The sequence below is a fragment of the Aptenodytes forsteri genome, unplaced genomic scaffold (genome assembly GCF_000699145.1).
Source record: "Aptenodytes forsteri isolate BGI_AS27 unplaced genomic scaffold, ASM69914v1 Scaffold142, whole genome shotgun sequence".
In the NCBI taxonomy this organism is placed as follows: domain Eukaryota; kingdom Metazoa; phylum Chordata; class Aves; order Sphenisciformes; family Spheniscidae; genus Aptenodytes; species Aptenodytes forsteri.
Genome location: NW_008794598.1, coordinates 2,476,966 through 2,487,506, shown reverse-complemented (window position 1 = coordinate 2,487,506; position 10,541 = coordinate 2,476,966). Strand labels below are relative to the sequence as shown.

Below are 10,541 nucleotides of genomic sequence, written 5' to 3'. Positions count from 1 at the left end.
TTAGTTTGTTTGAATGTCCCTGCTTTTATCCTTTTATCCCCTTTCCATTCTAATCTAACAGGCAAAATGCGTCCAAAGCGCTTGCTGTCTGCTGTATTTGGTAAGAAATCGAGGAGCCTGCTGGTAAACACTGTCTAGCAGTGGGGTGCTGGGCATCCAAGAGAAGATCAGTGAGTCTTTCCCAGAGTGCATGTGTTTTTGCTGTTTATTGAAAAGATGCAAGAGCATAAAACCTCTGCTGTCGACCCCGTGCTCTGTGCTGTTTTCTGTTGGGCAGAACCTCTTTGTGGGAGCAGCCTGTAGAGACTGGCGTTTCCCTCTCGGTAATGCCCAAGGGGAGAAGGTTTCTCCTCCTTTCTGATGGTGTTTTCGGAGGCACGTGCACCCAGGCGCTTCGTGATGAGTTTTGCACGCTTGTTGGCTGAGGTATTTTGAGGTTACGGTGCTGGGCGGGATGCTGGTGGTCTGGGCTCCGTCTGGGCTTCACCAAACCTCCCGGGCTCTGCGGCTGTGCGGCTGCTGCCAACAGGTGCCGCGGAGGCTCTTGGGGCTGCCGAAAGCCTGGAGGGAGCTAATAATAGTCACCGTGTCCTGAGAGCTTTAATGAGGTGCCAGCAGGATGCAAAGAAAGGCTTTTTTTTAAATAGAAACGCAACTGTGTTTTTCTCCCAGCTGAAAGAGTTTAAGGATGGCTGCTGCGGAGGGAGGAGGGGCTGGTGGAGGAAGAGCGCCCTGCTCAGTCCCTCGGGCTTGCAGGGTGGCAGGAGGCTCTCGGCCTTTCATTGCATTGCTTCAAGGTCCAGGATTTCCCCTAAAATACTAACTGCCGTGGTGGGTAAAGTGGGAGCGTATGACCGTAGGGTAGTGTTGGGTCTCAAGTCTGGAGTGTTGCCTGGCTCTTAACCCAGGTGGGTTCACTGCAAACGGGCGGTCCCACCAGCTCTTCTGCAGGTCCTGTTAGGCGCTGGGGATGCGCAACAGCCGTGCGGTGGGAGGAGGAGTAGAGCAGCCTGGGGTGCAGGGACGACCTCACTGGGGCAGGGTGGCTGCGACGAGCGAGAGCCACGAGCGGCCCCGGCTCTCGGTGAGCAGCTCTGCCTGGGGGTGTTTGGGGGAGATGGCGGAGGAGAGAGAGGGTGGTGGGTGATGTGTACCGCTGAACAGCTCTTAATCACGCAGTGGGGTGCAATCCTCCCCTTTCCCTCTGCCCCTTTCATTAGCATCCCTCCTTGTTACACACCTTGCTGTGGGTCAGCTGCAGCAGCCCCTCTCCCTGCCCAAGCGTGCCGGAGCACTGTCTGCCCCGTGCATCCCCGGAGGTGGACTCGTGCATCGGAGCTGATGGAGCTGGAGGCTTTATATCTGTTTCGCTGTGCGAGAGGTGGAGAGAGGAGGGTGGTTGGTGGCCGCGGGGCCCCTGCCTTGCTGAATGCCCATGCAGACAAAGGCGTGTTACGAAATCCCCGTGTTGCTCCTGTCCTGGCCTTCCCCTGCACAAAACAAACCCCTCTGTCAACAAAAGCGGTAGCCTCCCAGCATGGGAGCTGTTTATCTCGTGCAGGGAAGAGCCGCGGTCCCAGCCCCCAGGCCTTGGCAGCTTCCAAACTGCTTTGGCCATAATGTCTGGTGCAGGTTCACCCTGCGGGTGCAGACAATGCCATCCCCTTAGACTGGCACCGCTTGGGAGCCTCCAAGGTCTCATGTCCTGCGTCCCGGCTGCCGGGGGGATGCTCCTTTCTGCAGCCCTGCAGGGATTGCCGGGCAAAGGCAGAGCTGCCGCCTCCGTGTCCTGCCCCTGGATCGGGGGACTTGTCACCTCTGGGGTGCGTGGGGCACCACAGCTGGGGTGTGCATCCCTGGCCTCATCTCGGGGAGGTGTTTGCTGTGCCCTGGTGGTGACAAAGCCCATGACAAGGGTGAAACTCTGCTAAACAAACAGCCAAGGAAAGGGCAGAACGGTGCAAAACATGCTGTCATCACTGAGCTTCGAGGGCACGTAAATGAAACCCTCCTCAGGCTTGGCACTGGTGGAAGAAACACGCCCTGAGGCCATACCGCTTCCAGTGCCGGGAGTGAATGGTGCTTCAAGAGTGGCTGGCCTCGATGCGGCTTTGTGTTTTGTGTTTTTTTGTTGGTTTTCTTTAAATAGATAGACTTTATTTACACTGCTCTAACATCTGTGTTGAAAGGCAGCAGGCAGGATCGCTGGGCTGGGAGGGGGTGGCAGCCGCCTGTCTGTCCCGTGGGGGGTCCTGCCCATGGGCCGAGCCCTGAGAAACTTCATTTTTGGGCAGAGTGCGAGCCCAGGAGCGTGAGGTTGGGCTGCTGGGAAGCAGTGGGTATTTGTGGGGCTTCTGGCAGGGCTTCATGGCTCCTCTGCTTGCAGGTGTGGGTCTGGGTGGTCCGAGCCTCTCCTCTAAATCACTTCCAGCTTAAAAGTAAGCAGCTCTGGGATGTAGGTGTGGGCAATCCCCCCAAAGCTGTCCCTGGGGTTGGAGGTAATGGCAGGGTTGGGCAGGGTTGTCCCCAGGATTGCTGTGAGGCTGATGGAGCAAGGGACCCAAAAAGATGCTTTGAGCGCCTGGTGCTGTCCGTGGGCTGCATGACGGAGCCTGAGCTGGTCCGTCTGACTGACGTGCGAGGGAAAGCCCCTGGCTGTGGTGCAGAGGGCTGTCAGAGGCAGCCAGTGCGGCGATAAGGGGTTTTTTCAAGCTGTGCCTGTGGGGAGGGAAGTGCAAAGGACATAGGTCAGTGCTGAGTTAATGGTTTATGTTAGTGTTTACTTCTGTGTTAATCACGCCTGCGAATATCAACCACTTCCTATCACAAAAGCACATATGTGCACCTTTCTGTTCACAAGCTCAGCAGCTCCGGTAGGAAATCTGGCGAGGGATGGGGCTTGGGGAGGGGTTGGGAGGAGGAGCTGACCCCAGCCCCGAAGCTTTGCAAGGAGGCAGCAGTAAAGGGGTTGTGTGTGGAGCAGATCCGCTGGCTACAGCCGTGTCTCACATGAAGATATCTGCCCCTCCTGTGGCTTCTTATTTTCCTTTCGCTTTGTATTGTGCAGATAAAAGGCCGCGGGGGCTGCAGCAGAGGTGTGCAGGATGCGGTGGTTCAGTTTGCAGAGAGGGGTCTCTGAGCATCCCCCCTGGAGCGGCTCTGTCCGGAGCTGGGCTGCAGCTTCTGCCTGCCCCAAGTCAGCCGGTCCCTTCCCCGCTCAGACCTCCCAGCCCGGCATTGCGGTGGTTCCTGGTGGGAAGTGACATCTCGGATGCCCGTAGGAAGGGCTGGGCTGCGTTGGGGCATTTTGGCCATGACGACCCTCTTCCTCCCCGTTGGATTCACGGGGAGGTCCTGGAAGTCCTCGCCAGGGTAGTGGCTCCATCGCTCCAGCCAGGTCTGCTCCCTGGGACCCCCTGGGACGTCCCCCTGTGTGACAGGACACGGGGGCCTTGCTAACCATCACTAGTGCCTGGGCTGATCTTGGCGCCTAACGCCAGCTCTGGTGCCTCCTGGAGAGTCGAGCATTGGGTGAGTCACCAAAACCCAGTGCTGCTTCTGACGTACGGGGAGAAGAGGATGATCCCAAAACAAAAACCTGGGACTGAATAGGCCCCTAATTTTGTTTTTTCTCAGATATGTGAAGCTGAAACTATTTATTTCTGTTCATTAAACACCAGTTCTAGCCTGCTGCTGGTGCCGTGAGCCAGCAGGGATGCTTCGTGCTGCCGCCTTGTTGCCATTTACCTGCTTTGACTTTTCCCATGAGTTTCATAGCCCCCTCCTGCCTGCCACCTCCCCGTCCCCTCCCTACGCACTCATCCCTGGTGTCCCCACCGTGCTGGTGGCCCTTCCCTCAGCATCCAGGGCACTGCTCCTGGGCACCCGCTTCAGAGGTTCATCTCCTTGGCACATTGATTTCAAGAATATTTTTGCTGCTGGGAAATGGGCTCTAGACGGGGCAACTGGCCGGGGGTCAGCGCCCCAATTGCACGGGGGGCATGGGCCCCTGGCAGGTGGCTCTTATTTAAGCCCGGGCCTCTCTTCTGCTCTTCGCCTTTGTGTGCCTGGAGAGGCTTTTGCTGGGCTCTGCAGAGTGGGACTGGCCGGGGGTCAGCGCCCCAATTGCACGGGGGGCATGGGCCCCTGGCAGGTGGCTCTTATTTAAGCCCGGGCCTCTCTTCTGCTCTTCGCCTTTGTGTGCCTGGAGAGGCTTTTGTTGCAGCCTGAAAAGGCTGAATAGCTGCCGCATCTGTCACGGGGTGAGGAAATGCTCAGCAGATGCCCTGGGGAGGAGGGGGCTGCGGGGGGGGGGGTCCCAAACATCCCCCCTGTGGGCACAGACCCCTGTGGGAGCTGCGGTTAGGGGAGCTGGCAGCACACGGGGCATGGAGGGTTGTGCAACCGTTGCGGGCGAGTGAGGCCCCGGTACGGAGGGTCTCCTTGTGAAAGCGCGGTGCAATAGCCGTCTCTTCCCTTGCCCCATTTCCATCCTCCCCGCCCCGTTGCAAAATCGCCTGCAGGAGCGGGGACGAGGCCGCCTGCTCCAACATCTGCCTCTGCAAGCGTGCTGGCTGCTTCTGGCGGGTTTTTTAGCTCGCCCCTCGCACATGCAGCCTCTTCGTGCCTGGCTTATTGCTTGTCTCCGGCCGCGCGGTGGGAACGCTTTCCCTGCACTCACCACGATGGCTCTGGGTCTTCCTCCGAGCGCTCCGATAATTCAGACTCGGAGAATGTGGCCGAGCAGCTTGAGCGTGTGCGTCAGTTCGCGTTTGCTCGGCCTGAATTGCATCTCCAGCCTTGCTCCCCGTTTGTAGCTCTTTCTAATCTGAATAATTCTCTCTTGCTGGGATGCTTTTTCCAACCTCTCCATCTTCCCTCAGGCAAGTGAATGCGGAGGATGACCTTTTGTTCACGGCGGTGGGGGATGAAGCCACTAGTGTGTGGAGCCGGCCGCGCTTGTGTCTTGCCCAAACGGTCAAAGTCTCAGCATCCGTCCGGGTGCTGATGGCACCAGCCACCGTCCCTCCAGAAGGCAGGTAGCTGGTGGCTGGTACTGTCCTGCCTTGCAAACCGTGAGGCTCTGATGAAGCCATCTCCATCAGGGAGAAGCAGCCACCCTTCTAAATAGTCACCTCGGCGTGGCAGGCTGGGGCACTGTGGGACCCATGCGCGGCTCCTGCTCCGGACACGTCACCTCTCCTCTCTGGCTTTCCCTGGGTAAAATGAACGTGAGGATGAGGGTTTTGCCTGGTCTGTTGGGGCTTAAAGCTCTTCAGGCAGGGACTGTCTGCGGCTCCGTGTGCATGGGCAGAGCAGCAATGATCCCCAGTTTAGGAAAGTCCAATCGCCTCTGTCTGAGTACTGCTGGTCGTGGTGGATGTAAGCAATGGGGATGGGGTTAATATAAAGGTTTATATAAGAGCCACGATGATGTGGGGGAGGTTTCCCAAGCCACATGTTTAGTCATTACTGCACTGTGATTGAACTATGAATTTCCCTGTGTTTGGTAACATAATTCCTCTTACGGGCTTTGGGACTCGTGATTTTATTTCTCTTCCGTAGTTAATAAACAGTAAAAGTGGAACAAAGCTTTGCTGCTTCCGTGCCCTTCTGCTGCTTGCTCCCTCCGAACCATCTCCAGCAGAGGCTGGAGCAGCTTCGGGACTGTGGGGCAATTACCTGTGGGCTCCCCAAGTGTACTGGCATTAAAGGCAGAAAAAAGACACACGGGAGATGATCAGCTTAATCCAGGTCCCCCAGCGCTGTGCCTCGTCGGGTGGGCGCAGGGGGCGATGGGGGTTTGCCTTCCCGGCACTGCGAGGTGGGAACAGCACGTGCAAAGCATCCAGCACCAGCTCTACAAACGTGTTAAGCAGCTGATGCCAGTTGGCAATGAGTTCACATGGAAAGTTTAGAAGAGGCAAATCCTTTGAAGAGAAACCCTTTTGCTTTATTAGGGAAAAAATGCTCCTTGGCCCATGCTAGCCCGGTCAGGGGAACCCAGAGCCCGTGTGTGCAGTCCAGGCAGGGGAACCTCTGCTCTGCTCCCCTGCTGATAACTTGGGAGGATGACAGCCTGCCTTTCTTTACTGTAGGTTTATTTTTATTGCAATTTAAGAACAGTTTATTTTAACCCCCATGGTGCAGACAGGTTCTGAGGGGAGCTCCTCGGGGTGGCATGGGGTGTGGGCGCACGCTCCTGCGGTTCCTGTTGCAGGAGGTCGTCGGAGGGGCGGTTGCCGCACAGGCAAGGCATGCGGTGTGTGCTGCTCTGCTGGGAACCGAGGTGAATCGGGTGTGATCAAAATACACACGGAAATAAAAATACCCTGCCTGCAAGAGCAGCTGGAGTGCTCGGGGTGAGCGTGGAGCCAGAGCAAAGAGGGGCAGCCCGGGAAAATGAACAGCTTGGCGTGCTGGTATGTGTCTGATCCTCACTTTTCATGGAAACTGCCTGTGGGGTGTGAGTTTTTCCTTGCCAGCTCTTGGACAGGGCCGTCTTCCCAAGCCAAGCCAGCGCAGCGTGTTCTCGTGGCTCGCCGAGGGGCTGCGGTGGTACCCACGGCAAGTAGCAGCGGGACGGTGTCGTTTGGGATCTCCTGCCATGCAGTGGAGTAGGGAGCTTCTTGGGCGAACCCGCTGTGATTCATGGCGCATCATTGCAGGAGGAGGCGGCAAGACTGAATCAGTGGTGCCTGAGGATGTGCGCAGGCAAGGGAATGTGAGTGCGGGCGGCTCCAGCTCCCTTGTTTTCTCTGGCGTCTTCCTTCCTTCCCTGCGCCCGCCCGCCTTTGCTGTGCTTGGTGTGAGATGATGGGGGGGAAATTCAGCTCAATGTGCTGCCGAGCGAACGGGACAGAGCCCCCAGCCCTTTCATGTGAGCTGAAGCTCGTTTTCGATGACGGCGGGGAGCGGCAGGGCTGGCTGGAGCCCGCTTTTTGCAGCCCCCTTTCTCCCACCGCGGAGGTGGCTTGCCCGGGTTTGGGTTTGCTGGGTGGGGGTTTTGGGTTTGACACCCTGATGAGCTGTTTTGTTTTCAGGAGCCACTTCCACGGTTTGTCTTTCAAAGGTGGTGAAAAACCTGGAGCTGATACGGGAGCCCGGGAGGAGCCTTTGCTGCCAGGGGGGTCCTGAGCACATAGGAGGCAGGGGCTGGGCTGTGCCGACCGCTGACGGGGCCGGTTTTGGAGCCCTAAGCATGAGGGTTTTAGTGAAGCTAATGAGAGTGTGTTTAGCTTTGCACATAACTAATTTCTCTTGCAGCGTGTAATGGCTCCTGGGGGAGCTGGGCTGAGCCAAGGCACAGGATGGCAGCAAACGCCGTCTGTCGAAATCTCGGAGGTGTCAAGCTGCTGCGGGGAGAGCTGAAATGTGGCTGAAAGCTGAATTTCCTCCCTAATTGCGATGAGGGCAGAGTGGCCCTTTCCAGGCTCTCCCTCCTTTCCTGCGGGCAGGTGCCCCGGTGGGAAGCGGAGATGGGACGGTGCAGGGCTCTGGGGCAGCACAGCTCTCCCGGCTGTCCCCTGTCCCACGCGGTGTCGAAGGGACACCTGGACATGGAGGCATGCTCTGACGACGAGAGTTCGGAGACCTGTGCTGGCTGCAAAGCTAACATCTAAAGCACCTAAGCTGTAAAGGGAAACGCATGTGACTCCTCTGTGTGTGAAACCTGGTTTTGCTCAGAGGCGGTGGCTGAGCCTCCTCCACAGCACTGCCCTTGCCCCTTGTCCCGGGGACACTTGTGTAACTGGGGGATCTGGTTACTGCCTGCTGCCGTGTCCGGGCTGCTGGGCTCAGCTGCCGCCCCGGTGCTGGAGCCCTCCCCTCCTGCTCCGGTGAGAGCCGAGCAGGTATTGCAATGTTTCCCGTCTGAAATAATAGAGAGTCTGATCTCCAAGCAGCCCTCCCTTGGAAGGGGGACAGGAGATAACAGAGGTGGAAAAGCTGAACTGAGAGGAGCTGTGGGCTGTTGGGGGTTTCCAGCAGATTGTCCATCTGCTGCCATCTCCCCTCTGCAAAGGTTTAACTCTGGATTGTGCTCTGGATTACTGCGGTTGCAAACTCTCCTGCTTCTGAAGCTGCTCTGAAGCCAGTGGGAGGGCACAGTTGTCCCCAGGCTGGTACCCTCAGCTGGGGTGGGATGGGTAGCTCACCCTTGCTGAACCTCAGGGAAACACAAGGTGCTTTTCCCATTCCAGCCTCCTTGTTGCAAGCCAAGAAGTATAAATCTTTCTGCCCTGGATACTGGAGCTAAATTAGGGACCTGGGCGGTATTACCACACACCCCCAAATATGTTTGATGCAGAGTTCCTGTGATCGGAGCAATGCCTGTCACGCCAGGACGTCACCCATCGGTGGTTTCGCTGCTGGCTGTGGCTGAGGAGCGGAGGAGGGAGCGGGAGGGAAAGTCGTCAGCTGTGGGAGCTGTCAGCTGCCGCCTGAAGAGGAGAAACTGGTGAAGCGCTGCCCTCGCCCTGCCTGGACCAGGAGCAGACGGTGCTTTCCCACCCCTGCACTGTGCTCGGCACGTCCCCAGCTGCACGGGGTGCAGAGAGCCGGTGCTTTGTGCTGAGGGCTGGACAGAGGTTGTGTGGGTGCAGTGGGTGATGCTGGGCCTGTGGGTTGCTTCTACCATGGTTTGGGCATCGCCATGTCCCTCCTGCATCCTCCTGCAGTGGTAATGGCCTTCTCCACGCAGCCTTATTGCATCTGGCCTTCAGCTCCCCATCATGCTGCTGTCACCTGCCACCAGGAACATTCCCTAAATAGACCAAATCATTCTCCTAACGAGGCTTAATCTGCTCCTCTCCCAGCCGGGCGAGCAGCCTCTCCATCACCTCTCCATCCCACGGCTGGCAGGGGAGCGGAGCGAGGCTGGCTGGTGGTGCAGCTGAATTGCAGCCAGGGCGTTTTGAGAGCGCTGGGGCAGCTGTTTGCTCGCCTGTGGATGCCTGAGTACAAAAGCAAAATTCAGGGCTGTGCTGGTACAGGTAATGGAGGCTGCTGCCTCCTAGTTCATTAGAAATACAATTAAGCTCCTTTAAAAGTGCTGTGAGTGACCTCTAAAAATTGGATATGTATTTCTGTACATCTCCTGTTTGTCTTGTGCAGAATGATGTTAACCGTCTGCTTCCTGCTGTTCAATTTTCCCAGCACATAATTACAAATTGTGTTTTTTTTTTCTCTTCAGCTTCCTGGCTCCCCACACCAGGCTCTTCGGAGCGGAGCTGCAAATAACCAAGCTTTTCTCCAGGCCCCTTCCCTGCCTGCACGGCTGCTGGGGGGGCTGGCGCTGCGCTTGCTTACGGCTTTGGCAGGATCTTGTTTTTAGGGTAATTAAGCAATAGAGGAGCAAGGAGGGGCTGTCCAACCTCCTGCCCTGTCTTCCTTTCGCCCTGAGGCTGTCGGTGCAAATGATGCCAAACGGTTGTGCAAAGGGTGGCTCGGCCACTTTGGTCTTCACTGACCTTCCAGATGGTTTGATGCCAGAAGCCACCCCACGCCCCATCCACCGGCATGGGTTTCCTCCGCCTCGGGAAGCAGGAGAGCCGAGGAGGTGGGAGAGGTGTGACCAAACACCCAAGTACTGGGGTTACGGGTGGGTGGCTGAAGGATGCATCCTATTTGTCCCTTTCCCTGTGGCAAGGGGCAAGCACTGTTGCAGGCAGGAATGCAAACTGCTGTTACTCTGCCAGGGCTCATGCAAGCGCCGTCAGCAAGCGTTTCATTTATAAACAGGCAATGTGCATCTTTTGCGGCTGCAGCAAGCATTAACTCTTGTTCCTGTGAAATTCCCCCTGTGGCAGAGGGGTCCTTGCCATGCACTGGGCACCGTTTTGGGTCCTGCCAGGCCAGCGAAGCGTCCCAGGGGCTGACACTCCTCCGCTTGCCGGCTGGGCGCTCTCCTTCGCCGAGCAGCCCCGGGAGCTCAGCTGGGAGAGGGCAGAGGGGCAAGAAGTACGTTTCTGTGTCTGTCTTGGTAAAATGACCAAACCCACTGTTTCCTGCCGATGCACATGGTGGGTGGGATGCGTTTCCACGTGCCCCTGCCCACTGCCGCACTGAGGTGCAGACCTGCTCCATGGCGTTTCGCCAAGCCTGGCCCCAAGAGCTGTCAGAGACAGGAAGGAAAATGAACTACGCTCAAGATAGACACGTTTGTTGCTCTATATTTAGGAGTATAATAATTAAGGCTGGTTGTTTATCCTGGCAAACATGGTAATTAATAGTCTGTGGCAGACGAGCAAATCCTTCCTGCACCTGGGAACTGAGTTGTCTCTGGGAAGGGCGAGGGCCTCATTAAAGAGCTGCTGCTGCTTGTGAGAAAAGCTGCTGTTTAGGGAACATCTGGCTGTTTGCTTTGTCCCCTTCCCAGGCACGCGTGGCTGGGTGCTGGTGGCCTCTGAAGCTGTGGTGAGGGTGCTTCTGTGCCTAGCCCGTGCGTAAGGGCCCAGAGCAGGAGGGTCCTCCCGGTCCCACGGAGCAGAAGGCTGATGTATGGGCGGTGATGGGTGGGCAGTGCTGCCGGGGGGGGGCCG

At 57.3% G+C, this 10,541-nt stretch overlaps 1 protein-coding gene across 1 annotated transcript in view; it reads left to right on the top strand.

The window, feature by feature from the left end:
• The first annotated feature begins 6,445 nt into the window (after positions 1 to 6,445).
• The window catches only part of MAPKAPK2 (mitogen-activated protein kinase-activated protein kinase 2), an 11,280-nt gene continuing 7,184 nt past the window's right edge, over positions 6,446 to 10,541 (top strand). The window contains exon 1 of the mRNA XM_009272760.2: positions 6,446 to 6,724. Coding sequence (XP_009271035.2) covers positions 6,608 to 6,724 — 117 coding nt within the window. The 5' untranslated portion in view covers positions 6,446 to 6,607. The remainder of the gene's footprint in view (positions 6,725 to 10,541) is intronic.